This window comes from Mus caroli, chromosome 7, assembly GCF_900094665.2.
Source record: "Mus caroli chromosome 7, CAROLI_EIJ_v1.1, whole genome shotgun sequence".
NCBI classification, from domain to species: Eukaryota; Metazoa; Chordata; class Mammalia; order Rodentia; family Muridae; genus Mus; species Mus caroli.
The window spans coordinates 104,159,767-104,187,758 of record NC_034576.1 but is presented as its reverse complement, the minus strand read 5'-3'; the positions used below and the strand labels follow the sequence as shown (position 1 = coordinate 104,187,758).

Below are 27,992 nucleotides of genomic sequence, written 5' to 3'. Positions count from 1 at the left end.
CTCCGAGACTCACTCACCCACTCTCAGGATGCATGCACACAAAGTCCTCTTATCCCAGCTCCTTCTCTGGGGTCCAACCCCTTGCTTGTCACCCTTAAGCATCCACGACAGCACTGTCCCACCTACAGATGGAGCTTCTGTCCTCTGGGACAGCCTTCTGTTCTATAGAAGGAGAGGCCTTGGAGAGGAGCCAGACATGCTGGGCTGGCTCAAAGCCTAGCCCTGGCAAAGCACTTTCCAAACCTTGGACCACTCGGCTACATAATGGGCCAGTGGCATCTATGCCACGGAATCTTGTGATGTTTGGATAAAATGCCATTGGAACCGTTAAGTCTGGAAGACAGGACAGTTACAAGAGGCCAATGGGGCTAGCTTTGTGTTGCATGACCTTATGAGGGATGCCTGCAGGCTCCTTGCAGAGAGAGCCTTTCCCCCATAGAGCCTGGTTCTGGTCTTCATCCCTGNCATCCTCAGGCCACCCTGATCACCCTGACAGTCATGCCAGAGCTCCTTCCCCCACACTAGGGGTAGGGTAGGAATGAGCAAACATTCATGGGATACAGGGACCCCAGCTCCCAGTGTGTTTTCCAGACCTCTGTGCAACCACAGACCACTATTCTGCAAGCCAGCATCTCTCAGGTCCACTCTTCATCCAGCAAGGTCCACAGACACAAACCGTCATCAAATCTAGCATGGAGATTCACACACATGGGGAGCCCTTCCACACACTCGGGAGCAACAAGGATGTGGGATTGATAGTTACCCAGACAACCCCACAGCTAAAGAGGCTCTGAAGTCAAAGTGCTGGCCATCGGGGCATCACGGCTGCAGCAGATTAGCATGCAGAGGTATAGAAGGAGCCACAGGTCACCTCCCCCAAGTGGCTTTCCTGGTTGCTTCTGACTCTCAGGTCTTTCTCTCAAGCCATCTGTCAACTGATGTTTTCTCACTGTTCCATACCTGAGCCTCTTGTGTGCCGACAACCCCTAGCCCCCATATATGGCCCAGGTATGATCTCAACGGGCCTATGACACACCCTGCCCTCCAGAACAGGGGTGTCGCAGAAGAGGGAGTAGGGACTAGGGGAAAAGGATTTGGCAGTCAGAGAGATTCTAGGGACACTTGCCTGTGCAAACTGTTTCCCGTCTACCTAATGTACAGAGTCCACAGACAACCTCCTGTGGGAGGGTTGGTAGAAAGAAATAGATTTATTCTCATGTACAAAGTACTCAGCCCACGGGACCACACACAACAGGTGCACAGAGTCCTAGAAAAACTCATCTCTCTAAAGGCAACTCAGAGTAGGTAAGGCAGGTGGCCCCCTCCCCCGCCCACAACACGTATGGAACAAAACAGAAGAGAAGCTAGTGGCCACTCACCCAAGAGGCCCAGCCCTGGGAGAGTCTCCTGAGGCCCTGGGGGGCACTGTGGATATGGCCTTGAAGAGGAGAGAAGCCCTGTCGGGAGAGGCCAGGCCCCTCTCTGGTGGCAGGAATGGGAGAGGTGATCAGACCAAGGGGATACACTCAGATGAAAGAAAAGTTAGGCTCTCTGTGCCTTAGGGCAGCAGAGCCTGCCACCGCCACTCACGGACTCCACACAACTATGGAGACTTTGATCTAAAGAGAGACTAGGCTGTCTAATGATTCTGTCTTGCCTAGCTAGAGAAAGGGACTTGCTTCAGGTCCCACTGCCTGAAGGATGTGGGTGTGTACAGGATTCCTGCCCATTATTCCCAGCCTCTCTGCTGGAACACTTCCTCCTGCAGAGCACTGAGCAACCTGGCTGTTAGCTTCCTCTAAGGGTCCCAACCTACCAAAAGCACAGAGGCACCCTCAGGGTACTTCCAGCTGGTGACTTGTTTTATATCCTCTGCTCGCTCAGCAGTCTCTCCTCCTTCCTTGAGGTTCGTGGAGTCTCCAGAGACCTGGGATTTTCCTCCAGGAAAACAAGGGTACTGACCTAGTAGGGCTTTAACGGGGTCACAGGATGTTCTGTGACGCTGCTTAAGAGATGGAGCGGCTTGGGCAGGACTGGGCATGGATAGTCAGAGGTGCAGAAGAGACCCACACCACTGCCCCTGGTCACTACTGTGCTCTTGTGTACAAATGGCAAAGTCTGTGTGGGACTGGGAATCTTGCTTGCCTTCTGCAGATGAGAAAGATGAAGCCCAGGAAGGGTGGCATGTGCTGGGTCACAGGGGACATCCTGGCCTAGAACCCAGGACCCATGGCTCTGGTTCCCAATGCATCAGACAGACTGGTAGAGAGTTGTGAAAGGAGGGCCAGGCAGGGAGGGTCCCTAGAGGGAATCCCTCAGCCCTCGAGGCTGCAGCAGCCATTGACAGGAGCTCTGGTGCCATCCAAATCGGCGACCTCATATTCCTCGTCCAGGAAATCCAGCGAGTTGTTACTGGGGAGGCCTCGGATGGTGAACTTGTGGGACACCTTGGTCCAGTGCTCACGGTTGGAGGCCACACGTTCATACAGCTCTGCTGCCTTGGGGAACAGGTCTTGTAACAGCCTGTGGGTAGGAGGGATGAGGTCACAGGCCAGAAAACAGCACAGACAGCAAAAAAGATGATGCCTCCCCAAAATAGCACTTCCGTAAGGATACGAAGCCTGGGGTTGGCACAGTGTGAAGACCCCTTCCCACCGGGGTCTGAGGGTAAAGAGACAGCCCTCTTTCTAATGCTGAGGCAGATACAGGCTGCCCCACCCTCTCTATACTCGGTCCCAGCAGTGCCCCACAAGCTCACTTGTAGATAGGCATGGCAATGTGCTCCATAAAGCTGATCTGAAGCTCAGGGATGTAGGCCTTCTCACGGTCCATCATCTCCATCGGTCGGTTGCCCATGGCCTTCTCCTATAGACACCAGATCATCAGGCCTGCCCTGCCCCTCCTGCTCCTCCATCAGGTACCAGGTAGAGCCAGCTAACCCAAACCTTCCCAGCCTCACGTCAGGAACACCCCTCCCTCTGCACACACCATTACCCTGAAGCCACGTGACACATACCAAGTCTCCCTGGGAGAAGAACTCTTTGTAGATCAGCTCCTAGAAGGCAAAGGTGACGTCACCTCCCGAGAGTGGCATCTGTCCACCAGAACCCATTCCCACAGTGGCAAACTGAGGCCCAATGTCTCAGTCCCACCCAGGGCCTACCCTCGCTGGCTTAACAGGAAAGATGGTACAGTACAGAGTCTGCATTCTGCCCACTTCCCAGAAGCCTCTAATTTGTTATGTGACCCTGGGTGAGTTCAGTGCACATCTGGGTCATTTCATCTGTTGCTCTGAGGCACCTCTGTGTTTCTGACTCCCCAAAATACAACCAGGCTAAATCCAGCACAGAGAGCTAGCTGTTCAGGCTACTGTGGGGGCACACAGAGCTGGGTAGAGAGCATAGCTTGTGCTTTCTCAGGTTGGAGGGCTGGTTCTTACTGCAATCTTTCTGGTGGTCTTCCAGCCCTTTGTCTGGTCAGAGAGGTCACAGGAGGTCATGAGGAGACACAGAAGAAGCCTGTGGTGTTGCCTGTTGTTTCGGTCATAACCCACTGTTGGGGGACAATGGAGTCAAGCAGGAGGGCCCAGGTCCTTTGTCCCTTCTGAGAACGAGGACCCCACAGCCTATCCCAAAGTGGGTCTACAGCATCCCATGGGAACAAAGCACACCCAATGGAAGGTGACCAGTAGTAGGTCTGCTTGCAGGGACACCATAGCCAGGAATGGGCCAAGGACAGGACAAAGCCACTTCAGATGTTCAGGTGAGCAGATCTCCATGTTAAACCAAAACCACCCCATCCCTCCCCAGCAGTGAGGTGCAGCACCTTCAGCCATCTTCTGCAGGTCCTTGAAGATGCGGAGGTGGTGTGCCAGGTCCGTGGCCAAGATGATGTCCCTCATCAGGTCCAGCATACGCTGATAGTCCTGGAGAGTATCAGGGGAGGGCCATCATGGTCCCTGTTGCACACATCCGATCCACTCCGAGGGAGTTCTCACCCCTGCCCCCCCGGCTTTGTTTAGCCTGTTCCCGGCTCCCACCAAGCACACACCCCCGCACGGCCCCATCACCTTCCGAGAGAAGTGGTCAAAGATATTGCAGCCGTGGGTGTTGAGGATGGCAATGGCTTGAGCAAAGTGGTGCCTCTGTAGGAAGATGAGAGACAGGTTCCACTGGGTCAAAGTGCCCCCCCCACCACCACCAGAGGCTCTCAGAGAGGCAGGAAAGACAGGCGGGGACTGGCCCCCAAGCTCAGTCAAGCAGACAGAAAGGAGAGTTAGGAGCCCTATTCCCTTTGAGAGTGCTCTATTTGAGCCCTCTATGGCCCTGGGCAAGTCCTCAGCCAGCTGCATGACTCAGAGCCCTTAGCTGTCACAGGAAGAGACCCGATAAGGTACACTCAGAGGGCTGGCTTCACAGGCTGGAAGAATTCTGAAACCATCCCCTGATGTCCTGGACACTAATTCATGCAGAAAATATTTGTTTGCTGACAAGGGGAAACAGTGAGGAGGCAAGGGCAAGGCCCCGTCTCCCAACAGTGAAGGGCTGTCACTCGGGGGAGGAGCAAGCTCATCCCAAGGGACAAAGGGCAGGACTACAGCTGCCACCAGGCCTCCTGAGAGACAGCGAGCAGAAGCATATCTCTATGGATTGGATGTGCTATTAGGGGCAACCTCAGGAGGGGGAGCTGTGGGAGGCAGCCTGGGACAAGGTGACCTTGAAGATGTGGCTCCCACACTGAACCCAGACCTGCACAAGGCACAGGAAATTCAGATGTCTCTGATCTCATCCCTGACCCAAGAGGCTGACGGTGAGCAGACCAGCGGCCCTCAACCCCCAGCCCCATCCCACAATCTAAGGCTAAACTGAGGGGATTAGAATTTACTCTGGCCTGAAGGAGCAGGTTTGAGGGGGCAGGCCTGCCCTGTCCCCACCGGTTTTGCAAATGTGGTTCAGGCTGACCCAGCAGGTGTAGTGTCACCCTAAATCTGTGCCTGTTTCAGGAAAATGAAGCCCATGAGGCACAACTCCCGCAGCCTGGTTAGAGAGCATGGTTTGAGAACAGTCTAGCTTGCAAGACTAGCTTTGGGGATTCAGAACAGAGACTGGGCAGGATTGCAATTTACCTCCATGACAGAGCCCTCTGAGCTGTAGAGTGCGGCCAGCACAGATTTCTGGAAAAGTCCATAAAAGCTCTAGTTACCCCTCCTATGGGGATCAGAGGGAGCCCCTCCCACTGAGGGTACTGCTCTCTTCTCTCGCCCAAGCTGCCATCTCTTCTCAGGCTGAGAAGGGCAAAGCCAAGGGCCCCCACTGGGAGGAGGGCAGGCTCTCACCGAGGCCACCTGGAAGGAGTTGTTTGTGCCTCTGTGGTCCAGGTCATGACACATGCAGGAAATAAACAATGCAAAGATCTCGATGTCCCTAGGTAGGGAGCAGAAAAGAGAAATGTCACCAAGGCTTCCTCTCTGGGTGCGTCAGAGGGCAGACAGCTGGGTGAGATGCCCAGGAGCCACCCAGTCAAAAGGTTCCGGAAAGCCGCTCTCCTTTGGAGTGTGGCAGCCCTGGGAGAAGCAGGTCTGTCATTCTCTATGGCTGAGCAGACCCCTTATGGAAGGTGGGGGCTGTACAGCACCCCCTCCCCAGTGAAAAGGACAGGATGAGTGGCCAGGTAGAGGACCTGCCACACGAGTGGGGCCTCATCATTGGAAGATGTGGGAGGGGCGGCCACTTACTCGAGGTAGTTGGAGAGCTCCAGATTCTTGTAGAGCAGGTAGCAAAAGTGAGAGACAGAGAAGGCGTGCATCCAGTTGTGGTAGGGTGGATCCCGGTAGCCTTTCTTCACCATCAGGCAGAATCTGGGGGAGGAGCCAAAATGGTGGAGGAGCCAAAACAGGGGAGGGGCCTCAGCCTCTCCTCCTTCAGGAAGCCCTCTAGATTGCCCGTCACATTTTCTTGCCTTTCTTTATCCACGATCCAGTGTCTGAGAATGGATCCTGATTCACAGAGCCCTCCCCACCACTATAAATCCAGTCCCCCCCCCAAGAATGCTTGGAGCAATGGACTTGAGGTTGGAGGACAACAGGAAGAGAAAACTGGGGCTCTGCTCCAAGGGCAGTGCGGGGCACATACCGGGCCAGAGTTGGGCAGTCAATTTTGTAGTTATTGATGAAGTTCATGTCTTGCAGCATGCTCAGGATGGCCTTAAAAGCAGAGAGAGAGAAAGTCAGAGAGACTGTCACTATCAAGATGTGGGACCTATCTATCTCCACCTCTCTTGATGCCTCATACCCCAAAATTTAGAGTCTTAAAATTCTAAACCTAAACTAAAGGAAAATTAAATAGATGAATGGGCATGCGGCAAACTGTGAACTACCCAATGTTTAAGGGGCCCAAGAGCTAAGACTTCTTGGAATCAAGCCCACATATGATCTTAGAGGAACAGGCAGCTTTGGGGCACCATCCAGCCCACTGCTGTCCCCTAGGCTACCCTGTGACCCCATAATGGAGAAAGGCATACCTGGCCTAACTCTGAAGGAGACTCCATAACCATCCTTGGAGTTCCTGCCTCATCCGGGAGTTCTTATGCACATCTAACTGATATCTATACTTCCCACCCTCCACCCCCATGACCCATCTAGACTGGGGAAGGGCCAGCTTACCATAGAAGTGTCATCCTCGGGCAGAGACCGAGGCGTGTAGGTAAAGTTGGCAAAGTTGGAGTCAATGGCGGCCACAGGTTGGATGCCATCGTGGAGAAGCTTGGTGTATTCATCGTCAGAGACCTAGAGCAGGCAAGCCAGGCATGAGAAGATGGCCTCCTCCCTCTCCCGTGCTCTCCCATCAAATTTCTATGCAGATGCGGTATCCCTTGTCCAGCATACATCAAGCTGGATACCAACTCTCTCTATATGTCACTGGAAAGATCACTACAGCATTGCAGCCCATTTGCCTGTGCCCCCTGCCTATGCCCGGATGACCACATCCATATCTGTCAATTCTAGGCAAAGATAAAGAATGCCTGTGTGTGGGCTGGAGAGATGGCTCAGCGGTTAAGAGCACTGACTGCTCTTCCAAAGGTCCTGAGTTCAAATCCCAACAACCACATGGTGGCTCACAATCATTTGTAACAAGATTTGATGCTCTTTTCTGGAGTGTCTGAAGACAGCTACATATGATAAATAGATAAATTAAAAAAAAAAAAAGAATGCCTGCTTGTGGTGCTCCAATGCCTGGTAGTCTTTCACAGACACCAAGTCTATCAGTTTGTCTCTCTGGGAGAACCTTCTAGTATCTAATCGGAATCCCACATACCACTGCTTTGTGCCTGTTCCCAAAGTTTGGGACACAGATGAGAGGAGATGATCCAGTGAACAGTGATTGTCATATGCTCTAAGCTAAGACTTGAGGTAGTTCTTCTGATCCAGGCCTGGTAATGGGACTGGGGTACCAGTAATTAAGATCATGCAGGGGTGCATGGCCACTGCAGCCAGACAGTGGCGGGGAAAGCCCTGAGCAAGGCTTTCAGTTTTCAGGGATTCCCCAAGTCGGGCATACTCTCTGGATGTGGGGTGGGGGTAGCTGTCTGAACCAAAATTTCTCCCCAGTGAAAGCCTGTTGGCTGCCTTCACATCAGGCTAAGAAAAAGGCTTGAGTGAGGATTATGGGTAAGTTGGGGAAGCCCCCTAGGTAGAGCAGAGGCCAGGTATTGGTGTGCGTCTGTTTTCCCAGTCTCAAGAGCCAGCAATAGCCAAGCTTAGCCTGGACCTGGGTTGCAGAGGATTCTGGGTGTCAGAAAAGACATGTGGAGCAGGTGCTCCCAGACCCTAAGATGTACAGAAGCTCCAAGCAAGCCTCACCTTCATATGATACATCATCATCTCATTGGCCAGGTGGCTGCGGTATTGGGCTTCATTCACCTTTTTGTATAGGAGAGACTGAGGGGAGAAAATGGAAAAGATGGGGCTGGAGCTGAAGGCTGTGACATCCTCAGAATGCCTGGAACTGGTACAAACAGGTCAGGCTGCAGAAGTTCTCCTTCCTCTCCCGTTGAGGGCCCAGTATAAGCCATTAGCAATAGCCCAGTGTTCAGGTCCCACCCCGATGCTAATCCCAGCTCTCTTACTGGCCTTCCCCAGTTTCTTAACACCTGAGGCACTGTGTCCCCTGATCCTGGTAGCCCTTGGAGGAGAAGATCAGAAAGCAGGGATTAACTCGGGTACTTAGGTTGGATTTGCAGGCTAGAGATGCCAAAAGCATGGAGAGAAAGATCCAACGTTTGCTACAAAGATACGGACTAGGAGATTGGTTTGGAGTTGCTGGGGTGGGTGGGGAATCTTACCAAGAGGGTTTTGTATGTGTGTGTTAGGGGTTTTGTTTGTTAAGACAGTGTCTCATGTAGCTCAGGATGACTTCCAACTTGCTAGGTAGCCAAGGTTTTGAACTCCACCCTCCTGCTACTCCCTCTCAAATCCTGAGGTTATAGGCCCATACTATCACATACTACCATATATATATACCCATCTAGCCCAGCAGAACTAGGTTTTGTCTTGTTTCGTTTCCTTTCTCTTTCATGACCCTCAGAAGCTGGTTGGACAGGACCAGCTTTGCATGCTGAACGACTAGAGGCAGCCAGCATGTATGGCGGGCTGCATAGCATCCCGCTCGCTGGAATCTGAGCCCTGAGCATAGACAGGCCAGAGCGAAGAAAGCAGATGTGGGGGATAGAAGAAGGACACCCTCCCCGCCCCAGTAGCGCTCCCTCACGTGGGCGATGCTGATGCCACAGTAGATGGAGAAGGCTGTGGCCAGGTCCTCATCAAACTTGCTAAACCATGGCCCATTGATCTTGTTCACTAGCTCAGCCACACCAATGACCTCTGGGAAGAGAGAGAAAATGGGAATCGCTGGTGAAGGGGTCCAGAGACCTGCCTTCCCCTAACTCCTCTGGAAGAAATGGCTCAAGATTAGACAATCCCTGGCTCTTTAGATTCCGACCCTAGGACCACTTCCCCCCTAGTCCCCGCCCCGGCTCCACCCCTGTCCAGCCCCTTCAGGCCCCGCCCCTGGCCGCCACGAATAGGCACCCTGGTTCTCGTTCTTGATAGGGAAGCAGAGAATGTTGCGCGTGCGGAAGCCAGTGCTGTCGTCTACGCCGCGATAGAAAAGCGGATGGGCGTATGCATCTGGGATGTTCAGGATCTGGCCCGTAGTTGCCACGTGGCCCGCGATGCCTTGGTCCGCCGGGATGCGGATCTCATAACTCTGCCCAGACAGGGATGGAATAGAAAGCAAGAAGTTAGCCTGCCGTATAGACAATTTTCAAATGTGGCTTTTCCCCCAGGTCCCCTTGCTTACTCCCGGACACCCTCCATACTCCCTCACCTCATCGTCCACCACGCCACCATCGAACACCTTGGCCACCAGCTCGTTCTGATCCAGCAGGAACACCGAGCAGCTGTGGAGAGAAGAGGTTGGTTCGTGGGGTTCTGACGCCTTTTGAATCACCACATATGGCTAGTGTAGCGATTTCTGAGACCCTGGAAACTGTCCTGAAGTGAGACACTCTCCTCGGGGCTGGACAATTCCAAACATCCCTCCATCTGCCTTTTATTTGTTTTGTATTGTATTGTTTTAAATTTCTACTATGTGTCATAGAAACCCATGGCAAACAAAGTTAGCCCTGTCCTGGCTGAAACAAGGGCCCAGGCAGAAGGAAATGTCAGATAAGAAGGCAGGGAGGGGGCAGAGGCGGTGAGGGCTGAGGCTTCCCCTCCCGCACCACCCCACTTCTGCTCACATCTCTGCGTTGCTGAGGTTTCTGGCTTCCGTGATGATCTCCTGTAGCAGGACAGAGACATCATCTGGAGGAGGGGGAAGGAGAAGCACGTGAGACCTGAGGAATGCCAGGCAAGGATCTCCTCCCCATCTCCTCCTCCCCAAACGGCGTGGGTGGGAGACCCATCACTCACCCAGGTGGGTGAAGAGGTTCTTTGCCACTTGGAGAAGAGCCTGGGAAGGAGGAAGTGAAGATTGTAAAGATGGCCCGGGATGTTCTCATCCCTTCTCAAGTGCTCCCAGAGCAGGCTGGCAACTGGTGTGCCTAACGAAACCCTTTGGCTACTAAGTGAAGGAGCTGGGGAAGAGTAGTCAAGTTCCTGGGTCTCAAATGGCTGCAACCTTTGCCTCTGGCTGCCCAGATGTTTGTGGTAGTGCCCATGTTAGACACTAGAGGGCAATCACAGACAATGCCTAGAGCCCAGGGAACTACTGACCTCTCTCTTTAAGGGACTTCCAGGTCACTAGGTTACCCAGCCACAGTGCTGCTGCTGGCCTAGATAACCCAGGCAGCATCACCCTCGTGGATAGCCTTCTGGGGCTGACGCAAGTTCTTGGGAAAAGCTCAAGGCAGGCACTCACCTGGCACTCACACTTGAGCTTCTGCTCCTTCTGGAAGGCCAAGGTGCTGGTGAGCACCGTGCCTGTGTAGTGGAAGCAGTGTTGGATCACGTGTTCATCCTCCTCAGTGAAGCTGGAAGTTGGGCTGGGGGTCAGTGGAGAGGACAGGGAAGATGGCCTTCTCGGCCCCTTTCTCCTTTCCTGCATGCTACCAGGAAGCTCCTATCTGCCAGCTAATGAAACTCTTCACACTAGGACTACACACCATGCCTCCTCCCCCTTCAGGCTCAGAGCTCTAGGGAAAGCTCTGACTGTCCTCAGACCAAAATGCGGGTTCCTCCTTAGGCCACTGTTTATTTGAGGCAGGCTTATGTGCATGTTGCTCAAGCTGGCCTGGAACTTCTAGGCTCCCGTGATCCTCCCACTTCAGAACCCCTAGAACCTGGGGCAACTACCATGGTGCCATGACACCCCCACTCTCAAACTCACAAATCTCCTCCAAGCTTGTTGAAGGCACAAGCCAGGGCCACCACCTGGTCAGTGGCTCGGCTGATGACAGGGACACACAACATAGCCTGCAGCTCACAACCCAACATGTTTTGCAGCTGTTGCACATCGTCCTGCAGAGATGAAGGAACAGTGAGGAGGGGCAGTGTGCCTCTTCCCTAGCTCTCACCACACTCCGAAGCCCGCTATGGCACGAGGATAGGGTGCCACCAAGTCTGGGTCTTGTCTCCCTATCTCTAGGCTACCCCATTCCAAAGACACTGGGGCTTGAGCAAAGGGTTTCCCCTCCCTCTCTCTTGGCTCAGCATGGCCATGGCTTACAGAGGTTAGGTCCTTCAACTGGATACACTGCTTGTCTTCCACCACCTGGCCCAGGCGTCCCATGGTCAACTGGAAAGTGAAGAGAGACCCGGTTGGCCCAGCTCTCCCTGGGCCAACCCATCCTTGCCTTCCAAGTCTGGAAGTTTCAACAAACCCTTTGAACAGTTCAGGAATGGATGGAGCTGATGCTGAGAAGCAGAGGAGAGAATTGGGAGTTGGGGATGGGGGGAAGACTTGGTAACCAATAGTGGACTTGAAGGTTTTCCCTAACTAGAGAGTGATAAGCAGACCCCAAGGAGTCTCACTGATCTCAAGAGATTCTAACAGGTTCGTGTCTAGAAACACTCAAGCCTGTCTCATCTAAGGCTTTCTCTACGAGCTTGCTTCTACTAGGGCCTGATCATGAGAGACAGCGCTCCTTCGTAATTCTTCTAAGTAGCTCTCACGACCTGGGCTGCTCCCACCAAGACACCTAGGCGGCCCCAGTTGCTAGGCCTTCCTGGTCCCTGCAGGCTCCAATGCTGAGGATGGAGATGGAACTCACTGGAAAGCTGACCTCTTCTCCCAGCACTTTGTCTCCAATGACCTGTGGGACCCAGGAATGGAGACAGGTTTATGGGAGGAAAGGCAGACACGGGTTGCCCTGCCTCACCGTGGACTTGAACCCTCACCTTGCAGGAAAACTGTAGATTATCCTCCGACACCAGCAGGAGGCAGCAGTGAGTGGCCTGTGTCTCCTGCTGCAGCTGCAGGGGGACAGACAGAGCCAGGTTGAGGGCGGGGCTGGACAACCCGCTAGCCTCTCTGGGTTTTTCAGGATTGTAGAAGAGAAGAGAGGGCGGGGTGTCCCAATCTGAACTGAGGTGACGGGGTCAAGGGTCTGTTGGTTTTTGGAGAGAGAGAGGGTGGAAGAGGAGATGCTCAGGAACTCACATATTGAAGGACTTTGAGCTGCAGAGAAGTGGCATCCAAGTCAAAGAGTTCACCTGCAAGAGCAAGGCTGAAATCAGAGAGAGTTCTGCCTTGCCTGGGGGCTGCTTCCAGGCTCCACCCCTGACTCTCCTCAGGCTCCGCCCCTGCCACTCAGGCCCCGCCCCTGCCTCTCCTCAGGCTCCACCCCTGCCTTGCCTAAGGCTCCACCCCTGACTCTCAGGCTCCGCCCCTGCTTCACCTCAGGCTCCACAAGACCACCCAGAAGACCCACATGCTTTCCAAGTGTTATCTGGGTTCTGCCTTGTGTTATAACTCACCTCTCAGGTCCCGCCCACTCCAGAGACCTGGCCTTGCCCCTCCAGGATCGACCCTATTAGGTCCTATAGACCTGCCCGAGTTTGGCCCTCACCACACAGTTGCAGGATCTTTCGGTCTTGGTCGGTGTACCCCTTCTTATCCTTTTGATCTTCAGAGGCATCCGCTGATGTGTTCTGAACAGCTTCAGGCCTGCGCTGCTGCAGGGCCTGCACCCTCCGCAGGGCTACCAGAGCCTAGGGGCCGGCCGAGTGGTCAGCATGACCTTGCCGTTCAGTGTCACTACCTGACTCCCCTCCTTAGCTCAAACAGATTCCTCTTGGGGGCCCCATAGTGTCCATTGCCCATCCCTGTTCTGGTCCCAAATAATTCAACCCGCTGGTCCTTCCACTTCCTAGGAGCTCTCACTGTCCTTAGAGCCTCGCTTCTTCCACGGCCAAGTATAGCTGTCCCCGGACCCTGCTCACAGACTCTTCAAAAGAGGGTCAAATTTCCTGTCTAGCACCACCCTGATTAAGATCACAGACTCCTGAAACCTTAGGCAGACAAGAGCCTCAGTTATACACAGGGTCTTTGACTCATCACTAACCCAGCTAAGTCAGCGCTATGTTACCCCATCTTCAGATGTGAAACTGCTTGCTCAAGGTGGTCAAGCTGGAACCAGAAGCCAGGCCTGTCCAGCTCTCTGGCCAGGTCGTCTTTCCTACAAGCTCTGGTAACGGTCCTCAGCAGCCCCTGTGTTACCACGATCCTACCCGACTCACATGCTTCTCCACCACCTGCAGGCTCTGTTCCTCACTGTCACTCAGCAGGCCACAGTGCACCTGGAGAGAAGGGAGAAGCGACCAGATGTGACCTTCCCCAGTCTGTCTTCACTTGCATGTCCTCCCATGGCCGGCTCAACACCAGTTGCCACCAACACAGCCTGTGACCTCCATGTAAGCCAGGCAGCTAGATCTGGAGGTGACTTTCCCGAGGAAGAGGTCCAGGGCAGGTGATAAGAGTGGAACTTTCCTGTCTGTCCCATCACTTTCCACGCTTACTGTCCCGTTCCTGGAGCAAACTGTGCCACAGACAGCATAGTCCAGGCGTACAGAGTCAGGAAGGCGGACCTTAGACCATTCTCCATTGTCCACACACGGAGCGCTTCAGGCCCTGATTAGAGGATTTGTGGAATTGGCTTTAGCCTCCAGCTCCATCCGTTCTGAGTGGGGTTTGAGTTGCCCTTACATCTGGGGTAAAGAAGGGAGCCCAGCATGACTGACACCTGCCAGGAAGCTGTGTAGAGATGAATGGACTGAGGGAGGGAGTGCTTTTTGCCTTACACATGGTTCTCACCATGGGGAGATGCAATCTTCCCCTTACAGATGAGCCAGGGAGGCCAGAGGTGGGGGACCTTCCAAAAGTTACCAAGCAGAAAGTAGCAGCGTTAGGACATCTCTATCCACCCCTCCCCTTCCTGCTTCCATGTTGACTCTCTAGATTCATTCTTACCACCTGGTTATCCTCCCCTGTCCTGTGTCCCTGTGCTAGTTAGTCACCAGGGCTCACTTCAGCCATCTTTTATGCTCTTCCTCCAGCACTCTTGGGTGTTGAAGAGAGAAATGTGGAGAGATGGGGATGGAAAGAAGCAGAGATGACAGTCTAGGGACCCATGGTGGCCCGCCAACAAGGCTTTCTCCCCACCTGCTGTCTCAACTTCCTTAGCTTACTCAAAGCTGTTCGCCACCTGTGGGGCTCCCACAGTGCTCGCAGGGGGTGTGGGCTTCATCCTGCTTCCCTCACCCAGCAGCCCCTGCCTGCCTCCCTGCGCTGGGTCCCCTGCCAGGAACAGATGAGGAGGAGGAGACCAGCAGGAAGCTCACAGGCTGGCCAGGAGCGGGATGAGTCGGGGTACGTGTGGAAGGGGGTGTGGGACCTTATACCTGAGGGGGTTGAGGTACATAGACTGTGACTCTTAGAAGGAATGTGATCTGGGGGGTTTCCTGCACTGGAAGTACAAGCAGAAGGGGGCGCTGTAGATAGAATGCTGTCCTGATTAGGAGCCAACTGGGAGGTTTACAGGAAGATGAGGTCCCTGGGATAGAGAGTAAAGTCCCTGGAGTCACTGAGAGAAGGGCCTAGAACTTGGGATTTAGGATGCTGTGGTAAACTTTAGATCTGATAGCTGTCATCTATGGGATGGAGGGTAAATGACAGGAAGCAAGACTAGAGCCAGGAAGACCTAGAGGAGACTGGGGGTGGGGGTGGGGTTAGGACTGAGTTGAAGCTTAAGCTGGGAATGAGGTAGGTGTCCGAGGACATCTGAGGCAGGCTGCATGCTGTTTACATAACTGTGCTGGCCTTTTCTGGTTAGGATGTAGAGGAGAGCCCCATCTCTCAGGGAGAGGGGCAGGTGGGACCCCTCTAGAGCTGGGTGCAGTGGGGGAACCAGCTCCTTGCTTTCCCAAAGGCCTGGACCCAGAAGCAGAATTGTGAGGCTGAAAATGCTGAGGGAAAAGAAGAAACTGTGATGTTCCCTCATCCCAGCATGCACTGCTGGGCTGCCTCAGTCCACCCGTCAGCACATGCTCAGACACACACAGGTACTCACTGCAAGAACCTTAGGCCCCTTCACATGTACACACTTGCATTCACTCCCCCATGGAAACACACACACACACCACCACTGCCCGCACCATCCACATGTACACACTCAAGAAACTAGTTCATACTCCCAAGAGCCACACCCATACTTCCGACATTCCATAACACAAACCAGTTCATCCCCCCAACACATTTCCATGTGGTAACATTTACCCTTGTAAATGTTAATGTTAAGGTGGGTGTCTGGGGTTCAGTGGGAAATGCTAATCGGTGGGCACCAGTGTTTAGAAAGAATGAAAAACTTGGCCAGGCTACCAGGCCCACCCTCATCAAGTTCAGCATGACTAATGTCATGAACACCCTACTCCATGCAAGGAGCTAACAGGCAGAGCTAGGGGACAGGGAGCAGCCACAAAGCATGCATCATATGCCAGAGACCGAGAGCCGCCCACTCTTCAAAGAGACTTATTATCCCAGAACTGGGAAACAGAGTGAGGCTTTCCACACAAAGACTTTGCAATCAAGGCGCCTTGAACTGAGCCGGGAAAGCCGAGAACTCAGGCACTCAGCTGTGCACCTGGATGGCACATTGCTCAGCAGGTCCTTTGCTGACTGCAGCTCCATCTAACCCAGTGCTCCTCACAGGACTACCCAGTCTGCTGGCTACAGCTTGTGAGTGGCTGCAATCCTCCCTTACATTTACCACCTGTTTCATGCCCTCCAGACAAATGGTCTGAAGGCGGGAGCTGATGACCTATCTTGGTCATTTCTGTGTTCCCAGAACATAGCGCAGTGCTCCATAGTAGGAAGTAGGTCTTGGATGAATGTGTGTGTGGGTGCGTGCATGCCTGCCTGCTTGCATGCATGCATGTGTAGACAATAGACACCGACAGCAGAGACCCAGATAAAAGTTTGGAGTTATCAAGGAAGGAGCTGATGACTTATGGCCCTCCCTCTTCCTTTGTCCCCTCTACCTTCAGGACTGGGTAGCAGCTGGGTACCCCATGGCTGCCTGTGCTGCCTCTGGAGAGATGAAAGATCGTGTGACCGAGGGAGCAGCTGTCAGATGTGTGTGCCTTGGGGAGCAGGCATCCTAAGAAGTGTTTCTACCTGACTGGGGAAATTCAGGCTTAGAGAATTGGACAGTGAGATGCTCTAAAGTCCTTTCAAGAGCTTTTCGCTCTTGTCGGGATCTTTGAGCAGATGAGAGAATGTCTGTCAGAAACTTCTGAGCCCCAGGTAACATCTTCCTTGGTAGTACACATCTCACACTTCAGCCTCGCTGGTTCACACTCCTCTCCCAACTCTCACCCTCTCTGCTCTCACCTCCTCTCCTGCTGCCTTTGCTCATGCTCTTCCCACTGCCCTTTCCTTCCTCAGCCTTCCCACCTCCTACCTACACCCCAAAGCCTCACTCAAAGGCTCTCTCCACTGGGAGGCCACCCCTTGCTGCTCCAACTGCCACCAGGGCACTTGCTGGCTGCAGTTACTTCATTTGGCTCCTGGTGGCCTGAAGGTGTCCCTGCCTGTCCCCAGACAACAAGCTCCAAGAAGTAGAAATGGCTGGCCCCAGCACCCAGAAGGCAGCACTGGCTGAGTTAAGACTACACTGGGGTTTCCTCTCTCCAGAAAGCTGAAGCTCAGACCACTGTTTGACACTAGCCAAGGCAAGTGTGGCAACCATCCTTCTGTTGCCAAGATGAACAACTTCCGCAATGTCTTCACCTTGGGGGAAATACTTTCCTTCCCATCTCAATCTTCATGGTCTCAAAGTGCGGACAGGGCTTGCAAGGAGCCTGGCACCTCTAGATATGTTTTGTCTACAGAGAAGGTGGACTGAAGCCACTGTCTCCCTACCCCAGCTTGTACACTTGCCCTGGCCTGTCCTCAGTCTGCCAGCTCCAGGACAGGTTACCCAAGAAACAGGGCAAGACGTCGGGTATGAGAGTTCTGTCCACAGCAGATCTCACCAGGGGAATAACTGGGACTGGGGATCAGTAAGGATGATTCTGGGCTTCCTCCCTCAGGCAGATGGGGCCTGGTGTCAGGGAGCCAAGCCAGGCAGGCACCTCACCCCAGTGGGTGGCTGCCCCCCTCCAATCCCACTGCCTGCCCTGCAGCTCAGGAAAGGTCAGGCGCGCTTCTGAGACCTCTAATTCCCTGTTAATGAGATCAGGAGGAGTCCCTTGGAGCCTAATTTATTTGTCTGGGGAACTACCACTCTGATGCTGGCAGATCACCAGTTGCTGTGGCTTGGGGTGCAAGCCCTTTCCTGGGACAGGACAAGGATTTTGACATCCATCTCCATATGGGAAAGAGATTAGAAGAGGAATAGAACCTTAGCGGGCAAGGCTCAGCCACCTTTCCATGCTTCTGTGAAGCAGAAGCCCGGGGCCCCCGGGAGGGGCAGTAGAGAGCATCCAGGAACCCGAGGAAAGAAACCTCTTGAGTTCCCATGTGTCTCCACTTCTGATGAAGGCCCCTTCTCTTCCCTCTGGCTTGCGGCTTCGAGAAGCGAGAAGCGTCTTGGTTGTTGCTTGTCACCCAGGCAGCTCCTCTGGGGACACTCACCTTTCTTTAAGCCCCTAGCTGCAGCATCTCAGATACCTAAACTGCCTAAATGTCTCTAGTGTGGACAGCCTCATGTCCCTTTCTGTGCTCTTTCAGTGTCTGTTAATCACAATCACCTCAATGTGTCCCTGTCCTATAACACATCCAGAGTTTTCCAAGAGGAAACTGATGAGGGCTGAGTTCAGATGAAACTTGGATCACCCAATGGACCAGTGGCTTCTTCCTACCAGGATGAGGTCCAGCATTGGACTACGAAGATGGCCCAGGCTCTGGTCAAGCCCTCATTTGCCTCCAGTCTACTCCAGTGGTAGTGCACCTTCACACTACACACACACACACACACACAGAGAGAGAGAGAGAGAGAGAGAGAGAGAGAGAGAGAGAGAGAGAGAGAGGCTCCAACCACAGTCCCCCCTGCCCCCGCCCTGTTTTCCTCTTCCCCATCCTACCCACAACCCAGCCACTTTGGCAGCCTCTTACCAAGATGACAGCTGCCACAGTTCCAGTCTCCTTGTCCAGCAGGGGTATGACAAGCACTGAGGGGAGGAGAAGGCAATGAGGTGGTCCTGCAGGCCCAGTGAGGCCCAGAGATACTGAGTAAGGACCCAGGGAAGGAGACAAAGATGCAGACAGAGAGGCCAGGACAAAGACGCAGAGACCCAGAGGCCCAGTGAGACAGAGAGCAGACCCAAGTCAGTGACAGAGACAATCACAGCGACAACCCCTAGACAGAAGGACGTCCCCTCACTTCACAACATTCTTGTGATTCTCCCAGAAACCCTGGGAGGGAGGGAGGGAGGGAGGGAGGGAGAGAGAGAGAGGGAAGGAAGGAGGAGGAGGAAGGGAGGGAAGGAGAGAGAGAGGGAAGGAGGGAGGGAAGGAGGGCTGAGGATCCTGGTTCTATAGGTAGGAAGCTGAGGTCCAGAAAGATGAAGTGACTTGCCCAAGATCACTCAGCAAGTCAGGTCTCCTGACTCCCAGTCTTGTGCACTTTCCACATCGAGACAGAGGACAGAGACCTAGAGAGACTGAGACACGAGGCAGAAAGACACATGGCGGACAGGGGACATGGAGAGGACGAGAAAGACACGCAGACAGTGACAGAGAACATGACAACAACTCCAGCCCCATCTGGCAACAGGCACAAGCACACAGCTACAGCAGCCAACAGTCACTGAGACCCTTTACACAGCCATCTCATCTGTGCCTTCAAAACACCCCCTCAAGAAAGGCACTGTTGTCCCATTTTACAGCCAGGAAATTAGGCTTGGGGAGATTAGTAGCATGTTAGAGAGAAAATTAGAGGAGAAACAGCTGGAGACAGAGAGCACAAGGAAGAGGCAGATGAGGATGGGTAGAAAGCAGACATGACCTGGAAACAGAGCCACAGCCTCCCCGTTCCCATATAATCTCTAGTTTTTACCTTGCATGTCAGGAGCCAGCGGAGCCACCAGCCTGGCCAAGGGCTTTCCCAGTAGGTCCGAAGGTCCCAGCCCATTGCAACTCAGCCGCTTCTGAGAGATCACAGCTTCTCTGAAAATAAGACACGGGCTCATCTCTCAGGCCCTGGATCAAAGAGGGGCTGGGCCCACTTCCATCAGCCTGGTGATACAAACAGGCTGAACCCTGCACACATGTCAGAGTCTAGATTAGAAGTTCTCAACCTGTGGGTCAAGACTCCTTTCAGAGCTCAAATGACCCTTTCACAGGAGTCCCTTATGATCATCAGAAAACACAGGCATTTACATTACACTTCATAACAGCAGCAAAATTATAGTTATAAAGTAGTGATGAAAATAATTTTATGGTTGGGGGGGTCACTACAACATGAGGAACTCTGTTAAAGGGCTACAACATTAGCAAGGTTGAGAACCACTGTTCTAGATGATTTGCCTGGAGACAGACACGAGGAAGGTCAAAATGAGAGCGGGACCCTTCCCAGAGCCTGCCTGGCCCGTGCCCTGTGTAAAAAGGCAGGGAGCCACAGACTACCCTTCCATGCCTCTTGCTGGTAGACATGGGGAAGACATATGCACACAGCCCAGGGTGGATCCTCTGGAAATAGAAAGCAGAGGAACACCAGGCTCGCTCACAGTGAGAGATGTCAAGTCAAACCCTAGCCTTTCTATTTGGCCTTAGGTGAGGAATCTACCTTCTCTGAGCATCCCAGGAGGAGCTGAGGCTAAGGAGAGGACACGTCTCACATCTGTTCAACAAGTTTTAGTGCTAATCATGAGAGGGAGACATGGCAGGAGGCAGCCTAGTTATAGTCGCTGGGCATTCCCTGCACCAACACAGCTATATGTACCATGCAACTGGCATAGATGATGTGTGAGTTACTTTTCTTGATGCTGTAAGGAAACCCCTGACAAAGGCAACTCAAGGAAGGAAGGAAGGGATTCCTTTGGTTCATGGTTTGAGGGTTCAGTCCATTGTGAGAGGGAAGGCAAGACAGTGAGAGCAGCTCTGGGTGTGGCCGTGGAAGTGCGTGGCAGTTGGTCACAGCGCATCCATAGTCAGGAAGCAGAGGGATGAAACAGGTGGTCATCTTGGCTTCTCATTTGCTCCTTCCTTAAACTGACTTTAGACCCTAGACCAGGGGGTGGCATGGTCCATGCTCCAGGTCGGTCTTCCCTCTAATTAAACATCTCACAGACACATCAGAGGTGTGTCTCCTGGGTGATGCCAAATCTCCCAGGTGATACTGACAATGAAGATTAACCATCCCAAGCCCCCCAGCTACCCAACACATCATTGTAAATTCTAACATTCTTCTTCTGGTCCTCAAAGGCCACCTCACAATGGGAAACATATGCGCTTTATATGTAAGAGTCTTCAAAACTCTTAACATTATTCAAAAGCTCAAACTCTGAACTCTCAGCCGAGGATCAAGGTAACCTCTGAACTGCACACCAATGTAAAATCAAATAGCAACTCACATACTTCCAATATGCAGTGACACAGAATAATCCTTCCCATTTTATAGGAAGGACTAAGGACACGCAACAAGGAAAGGTCAAATCAAAATGAGACTGGATACTCAGCAAAGCAAGCTGCGGGCCTCAAAGATCCAGTGTCTGTGGCTCTTGGTGGTACTATATGGGTGCCCACGTCTCCAGCCCGGCCACCTGTAGCAAGAATATCCTCTTTCTTGCACTGGCTCAACTTCATGCCTGGTGCTTTTCTTGGTAGATAATCCTCACATCTTCAACATCCTGGGGTCTCCTTAAAATGTGGGCTTCACTTTGGAATCTCATGCAGTGGCCTCCCGGGACCTCCTTGCAGGGAATCTGACCCTGAAAAGCATTTCCTGAACCTATGGACTTTCTAGAACCTTGGCTCAAGCCTACATGGTCCCATGACTCATATTTTACATGTGCCAAACAGATTCAATAGGGATGCCACTTTGAAATTCTGATATCGCCTGATGACGTAGACGGGCCCGTTGCTACCACAGCTGTGGTAACTAACCTCTGTGCACTGTGGTGACTCCACTAGAAAAAGATGTCTCCCTAGTCAGTTGTTTTGAACCAAGAACCCCCAGTAGCAGTCTCAGTTCAATCACTTATCCTTCAGGTGAATCCGCATTTTTAATAGCTAGAGCTTTCAATAGCTACAGCTCAGCCCTCAGACCACATTTCCTATTGGCTCAGTGCGAAGCACAACATTTCTGTTTAGTGGTGCAAATCTCTTAAATGTGTAGACATCTGTCAACATCCACTATGTCTACAACCTTCAACTGTATTCACATTCACATTCACAACTGTATTCTCTTGATAAACTGCACATTTCTGCTTTGAATTTTAATTATAAATCTCTATAACTGCGATGAGCAATAACTATGACACAACCTGGATGTTTTCAGATTATTTGCAGTATATTAAACAAATACCTTCTTGTCCCATTCCCAATAGGTTCCTCACTCCTAGTTGAAATCTTGTGAGACAGAATCATCCTGATAACATTTATACTGGAATTCTGGTCTTCCGCAGGAACATAAGAATGGCCCGGCCTGTTAAGCTCCCTTTGTGGCACTCTAGAGCTTTCCTAACCCCCAGCCCCCAAAATATCCCAATCCTCCCCACAGGGCACTTAGTTCTAAAGACCTACAAGCCACATAGTCAGGTTTATTACAGCAATGACCCCACTTCTGGTACCAATTTCTGTATTAACCTTTTTCCTTTCTATGACAAAATATACATACAAAACAACTTAAAGAAGGAAGGGTTTGTCTGGGCACACAGTGTGGTGGCGTAGCTGTCATGGCTGGGGCAGGTGAGAGAAAGCCGCTCTCTATTTATTACAGAAGGAATGTGAGGTAACCGGTCACATTGCATTCGTAGTTAGGGAGCAGAGAAAGTTGGATGCTGGGCCCCAGAACACACATTCAGAATAGACTTTCTCTCCCTGCTAAAGCTCTCTGGAAACACCTGCACAGAGACATCGACCAGCGTTTCCTAGGTGATCCCAACTCCAAACATTTTGGCAATGAAGATTAACATCCCATATTGACTCAGAATCCTTAACATCGCTAGAGATTAAAAATTATTGCCATCTTCATTTTGAAGCAGAAGCTAAAGTACAGACAGGTTAAGCAACCTATCTGTGGTCACACAGCTAATAAGAGGTAGAGTGAAGCTTCGAACCCGGGCAGCTGGTACCAGATTTCGGTTTAATAACTGCTTGGACAATGCCAGAGGCATGTGATGGCTCATGTGGAGGCTAGAAACTGAGGCTAGAGAGTTTGGCTATGTAAAGAAGATTTCTCTCTGCCCTCCACAAACACCACCTTCCCCCAGGCCTCTGGCTTTTCCTGCCTAATTAAGCACCTGATTTTTCACCAAATGTCACTCCCTGCTGATTAATCTCCCTGGGTTCCTCATCTCTCACGCAACTTCCACGTATTGTGTTTATAAGAACTGCCTGGCCTGGATAGAAGACAAGCCGGGACTCTGGAGCGTGCAATCGGGGGTCACTGGAGGAATACAGCACAGATTAGATGAGGAAGAGGGAGGGGTGGCCTGCAAGTCACCAAGTCAGGAGGTCACAGCTGCTGGAGAAAAAAAAAAAGGACCGAAGAGGTTGAGCATCTCTTTCAAGGTCACACAGCACTGTGAACCACACAGTAGGCATTCCTTCCCTGCCTTTCCAGCCAATTCAGAATCTACAAGAACCAGGACTGTCTCTCATCTGTCACCCTTCACATTTAGAGCCTGGACTGTTCAAACTGCTTGAAGTCAGGATGGCAGAAGGGCAATGGGAGCCATCTTTCCTCTTGACCAAGTTGATGAAGGCTGGGGGGGGGGGTTGGGTCTCAAACCCCACCATGCTAGTTGACCTCGACATGCTGGAAGTGGGATGGTGCTCCCTATGCTGGTGGTTGGTAAACTCTGAAATCCATACTATCTCACTTCCTACCCCCAGACCCAGCTGCACCTTCCCCCAAGATCCTGTGCACATGGCCTCATAAGTCTCTGGTTCACAGCTCCAGACACCAGAAACTCCAAGGTCACCTGGAGGTACCAGGGACACCCTGGATGTCCCTAAAGTGCAGTAAAGATATTTCAGCCTGGATGTATTGCCTCTAGTTCCTTCCCTGTCAAAACTCCTGTGACTCATCTGTAGACTGTCTTAGCTGCCTCTCTCTCCTTAGCTCCTTTCAGTAATTGATGGGTTGTTTCCGATGTGTCGCTCACAGCTGCACCCTGCTCTCTACTCTCAAGCCACTGCAAAGCCACAGTGGTGATTCTCTACCCCAGCCACTGGTCTCCCACCTGGGTTTCTAACTGTCCTCCCTAACAGAACAAGAATCCTACTTCCTAGACAAGAGGCCTTGGCGATATACACTGCAGTCTCCTATATGGCCCTTCTGACTCAGACTCAGCTTCAGCAGAGAGAGCTGACATGAGGGGTGAGACTCATACCTGACTCAGGGATCCTAGCATCATGTAGAGACAGACACACAGATCCACAATAGAGCTAGGTACCAGAGCCAAGACAAAAGGATGAAAAGCATGCCCGATCCATCCTCATTGGGGTGGAAGTGGGGTCAGAAAGGAGATGCCTGGGTCCTGAAGGACACACAGAGGTCAGACAGATGGATGGACTAGATGAGCAGGCAGAGGGAACTGAGCATATAAAGGCTCAAAGGGGAGAGTAATATGTGCCTGCTGGAAAGTGCAGCCACAAGAAGGCAGGTATGGCTGGACGGTGCAACGCAAAGCCATGGAGAGCCCAGGGCTGTGGGGAGATGGGTGAGGAAACCCTGACAGAAATTTGAGCAGAAAAAGACATGGTTGAATTCTGTTTCAGATCCTTCGAGCTGTCTACCTGGGTAGATTTCTCACTAGAGAAAGAGTATCTGACACTGGAAATCTAGTCCCAGTGGCCTTGGGACCAGAGGAGAGACAGGCTGAGATAGTACAGTGCAGCCTTGACTTGAACCAGGTCCTCAGCAAGCACAGGGCCTCCCCAAATCCCCAACTCTAAGGAAGTTTTGGCACCTTGCTCTGAGTTCTGTCCTCTCTGGTCCCGTCACAGAACACAGTCTCAGACAAGGGCATGCTACACACACTCCTGTGGCGCCTACTTTCTTGGTCACATCCTTCCCAGAATGTGCACTGCTTGAATGATCCACAAATGCCCACAGACTATAAATAAGGCAGCTGAGATGGGGGCTCCCCACTACTTTGGGAGAGGCTTGACTATGGCTAGAGCCCAGAGCTCTTCCCACCTCCTTCCTGCTGTTTTCCAGGCTGATTCTGGGGACAGAGGGCAAGGGACTCAATCCCATCCCCAGCCCTGCTGCCCAGACTTGTATGCCCAGTCTTGGTGCCAAGGTGGTCATGGCCTGCCCCAGTGAAGGAAAAGACAGATGGGCCCAGAGCGCAGAGAGGAACGGGCGTGGAGTTTATGACAGTTCCGTTCCTTTAACAACTATTTGTTTAATGGAGAGAGAATAGAGGGGGAAGCTGTGTGTGGCCAAGGTCAATAGCTTAGAAAGGGCCACGTGTCCAGGCCCTTTCCACCTCCCGGAGCTCCTGCATCCTTCTCTGGTCTCGTCCTTTACTGAGACTTACCCATACCTGTTCCTCACTGAACACCATCCTTTTCCATGTCCTGCTAAGCCCCAGCCCTAACCAAATCCCTCCCCGTAGCCTCGTACTGAGTTCACTCTCAGCCCATCCCTACAAATCCCAACTTCTCCCTGACCCATTCAACTCCCTGATCCCTTCTCCTTACTGACAGTTCATCCCCACTGGGCCCTGCTCCTTGCTGTGGTCCTCACTAAGTCTCTGTCACCCCACGGAGCCCCACTTGTTCTCCATGCCATCACGTCACTCAGCTTCCACCCCTCACGGATCCCCACCCCCTCACTCAGCCTCTGTGGTGGTATATATTGATTGTCAGCTTGACAGGGTCTGGAATCACCTTGGAGACAAATCTCTGAGCATGCATGTGAGGCATGTTCTGGATTAGGTTAATTAATATAGGAAGACTCATTCTAAATGTGGGTAGCACATTCCGTGGGCTGGGATCTCATGCTGAATAAAAAGAAGAAAGCTAGCTGGGTACAAGCATTCGCTCTTCTCTGCTTACAGACAGTGGATATGGTGTGACCCGCTGCCATGCCTTCTATGCCATGATTGACTATCCCCTTGACCATCTCACCGAAATTCATCCCCTCACTGAAGGCCCTCAATGAATGCCACCCCTCACTGAACCCCAACCCCCCACTAAATCCCACTCACTGAACCCAATTCCATCACTGAACTCCATCTCCTAATAAACCCCATCATTTCACCGACCCCCCCCCAACTAAACCCCATCACCTCACTGATCCTCCATCTCTTCACTATCCCTCCATCCCTCCCTGAGTCGTGCACTAATTTCTATGACCTTTCATCTCTCTCTTGAAGACAAATAATGATCTAGGCCAGCACCTGGCTCTCCTCTGCCAGAATGAGACTCCAGAAATGGGAACGGACAGTCACTGTGTTCTCCAAGACAAACCAGATGGACAATTGGATTCTGTCATGAGAAAAAACCAGGTTTGCCTTGAGGAAGTGCCCTGTGACGGTAGCCAAGGCTATGCCCAAGTGACAGCTGGAAGGCCTAAGGCTCCCATACTTGGCAGTGGGGAATCTGAGGTTTGGGGATGCCTGGTTGGGGTCTCAGACAGGCTAGGAGATTGGGAAGGGGAGCCTCAAGGGGTTCTTTCCTTTCCGGGCCAGAATCCCTGTCAAAGCCAGTAAATTTCAGGGCTGGACTAACCTGATCATTATACAGAGGGGAAAATAGAGGCCCAGGAGAAAACAATAGGATTGCCATCACGGCAACAACGCCCTGAAGCCCAAGTGTCCTGCTTGCCAGTCCCAAACTCTTCTGTAGACAGAATCTCCCTGGGGATGCCATGGCGACCAGCCCCCTTTTGTGAAGCTTGGCTCTTTCTCATCGGCAGGGAATCCCTTGTGCATGTCTCATGAAATGGGTGCTGCTGACCCACAGAAGATGAGCAGGGAAGGATTAATCCGGGGAGAAAAGAGAACAAGCAAGCCTAGGGACACACAAAGACGAACTACACTTTTGCTCCTTAACTGAGCATGCCCTCGGAGTGGGCAGAGTCGGAAAGGCTCCACCCTGCCTCTCCCTAACACCACCTTCGGTCATTTTCTGTCCGCCACCTCAGCCTTATCTATCTTTACGATCCAGCCTCCAGCCACACCTGCTGCTCTCTGCCAGCCAGCAGCCGCCAGCAACCACCAAAAAGCTCAGCTTCCTGCCGGATCACCCCTCCCCCACCGCTGCCCAGGTAGCTGCACACAGGCAGGTGCCTCCACTATGTCTCGATGGTCACACTTGAGAGAAGCCTGTCCCCAGTCCCACCCATTTCACAGAAAAAGAGACTGAGGTCAAAAGGAAATTCATTCCCTCAAGGTCAACCAAGGTTAGTCTTCCTTTGGGCTGAGGAGTAGGCAGGCATGCCACTAGGCTAAAATCCAGGCCTATCTGCCTACCACATGTCTGGGTCTCACACTTCATTCTGCAGGGAAAACTTGAGAACAGGGCCCATAACACCCTTGGGCCCATCAGTGCTAGTGATAGACCTGAGCTCACTCAGATACAGGTATGAGCAGGCAGAACAGATTAAAGAAAAGGGTGCCAGCCTGAGACCCTAGCCCAAGTCCTTACTGGCCTGACTGCTCTCTAAATTCTTTGCCATGAGATGCCAATTCCCTGCCGTCTTGCTCTTTCTGCCTTCTGGAATCCCTGGGTTTTTTTCTGTCCCAGTAGGCGCTAGCCTCCCATCTCCATGTAGTTCTGGGCTAATTGCATTTGAGCGTTTACTTTTAATTGTCTTTTCCAAAGGCTTTACTGGATATGGGGAGGATGCTGAACGGACCGCTAATGTAGAGTGTCGGAGCCCTTCCAAGCTGTGCCCTGCAGATACCACCAGCTCCCCAAGGGAGGAGGGCCTGCCTGGAGCACCAGAGAGAGCACGCTCCACGGGAGGCTCCAACTTGTCCTGTCCCATGAGCCTGCCATTCGGTACATCCTTCCCAACTCCCAGGGATGCTCCCCTGACTGCTGGAGGACTTCCTGGAGGAGGCAAGCCAATAACAAACGAAGAACTCTGGGTGAGAGGGAAGCAACACACATTACAGCTCTTTTGGTTTGGTTTGGTTGGTTTTTGAGACATGGTTTCTCTGGGTAGTCTTAGCTGTTCTAGAGCCAGGCCTCAAACTCACAGAAATTTGCCTGCTTCTGCCTCCTGGGTGCTGGGATTAAAGAGCACGTGCCACCACCGCCCAGCCCAGCTTTTTTTAATCTTTAAGATTCAGAAGATCTCGCCTAGTGGTGGTATAGCTACTCAAGAGGCTGAGGCAGGAGAAAAAAAGTGTAAGGCTAGCTTGGGCCACAGAGTGAATTCCAGGCTAGCCTGGACAATGTAGTGAGACCCTGTCACTAAATAAACGTATAAGCATGGGTATTGGAGGATGTAGCTCAGTAGAGCCCTGCATGCATGAGGGCCTGGGTTTGATTGCCAGTACTGTTAAAAGCAGGAGGTGGTGGCACCTCCAAATGATGATGGAAATACCACTATTGTCACCATGTCCAAAGCAAAATCCCCTAGATAGGGCCCAGGCTACAGGGGACTGTGGCTCTGCTCACTTCCTCTAAGGAGAAGTCATGAGCAGAATCTCAAAGGGAAGGTGTCAGCCCTCACCCACCTCCCAGAACTGTGGCAGAACAAGGGGAAGGAATCTGTCTGTGCTGGTGGTGGGACCACCATCCTAGAACCCAGGTATCAAGGACCATGAGGCTGGCATCTCCAGACAGACTTCTCCCAGGACTCCTATG

At 52.4% G+C, this 27,992-nt stretch overlaps 1 protein-coding gene across 9 annotated transcripts in view; it reads right to left on the bottom strand.

Moving 5' to 3' along the window:
* Positions 1-1,189: 1,189 nt before the first annotated feature.
* The window catches only part of Pde2a (phosphodiesterase 2A), a 90,242-nt gene continuing 63,439 nt past the window's right edge, over positions 1,190-27,992 (bottom strand). For 6 of the 9 annotated variants that reach the window (XM_029479520.1, XM_029479518.1, XM_029479523.1 and 3 more), the window contains 27 exons: positions 19,054-19,163; positions 18,111-18,166; positions 13,238-13,297; positions 12,568-12,709; positions 12,159-12,211; positions 11,897-11,971; positions 11,770-11,811; positions 11,226-11,294; positions 10,887-11,017; positions 10,419-10,530; positions 9,971-10,010; positions 9,799-9,862; positions 9,384-9,456; positions 9,086-9,263; positions 8,766-8,878; positions 7,859-7,936; positions 6,662-6,784; positions 6,132-6,202; positions 5,735-5,857; positions 5,336-5,423; positions 5,126-5,173; positions 4,070-4,144; positions 3,826-3,925; positions 3,440-3,552; positions 3,017-3,055; positions 2,759-2,865; positions 1,190-2,523 (listed from right to left, as the gene is read on the bottom strand). In XM_029479520.1, the coding sequence (XP_029335380.1) occupies positions 2,316-2,523; positions 2,759-2,865; positions 3,017-3,055; positions 3,440-3,552; positions 3,826-3,925; positions 4,070-4,144; positions 5,126-5,173; positions 5,336-5,423; positions 5,735-5,857; positions 6,132-6,202; positions 6,662-6,784; positions 7,859-7,936; positions 8,766-8,878; positions 9,086-9,263; positions 9,384-9,456; positions 9,799-9,862; positions 9,971-10,010; positions 10,419-10,530; positions 10,887-11,017; positions 11,226-11,294; positions 11,770-11,811; positions 11,897-11,971; positions 12,159-12,211; positions 12,568-12,709; positions 13,238-13,297; positions 18,111-18,166; positions 19,054-19,163 (2,491 nt within the window). In that variant the 3' untranslated portion in view covers positions 1,190-2,315. Of the gene's footprint in view, positions 2,524-2,758; positions 2,866-3,016; positions 3,056-3,439; positions 3,553-3,825; positions 3,926-4,069; positions 4,145-5,125; positions 5,174-5,335; positions 5,424-5,734; positions 5,858-6,131; positions 6,203-6,661; positions 6,785-7,858; positions 7,937-8,765; positions 8,879-9,085; positions 9,264-9,383; positions 9,457-9,798; positions 9,863-9,970; positions 10,011-10,418; positions 10,543-10,886; positions 11,018-11,225; positions 11,295-11,769; positions 11,812-11,896; positions 11,972-12,158; positions 12,212-12,567; positions 12,710-13,237; positions 13,298-18,110; positions 18,167-19,053; positions 19,164-27,992 lie in introns of all 9 variants that reach the window. The other 3 variants (XM_029479517.1, XM_021166409.1, XM_029479519.1) reach the window with 1 other exon arrangement.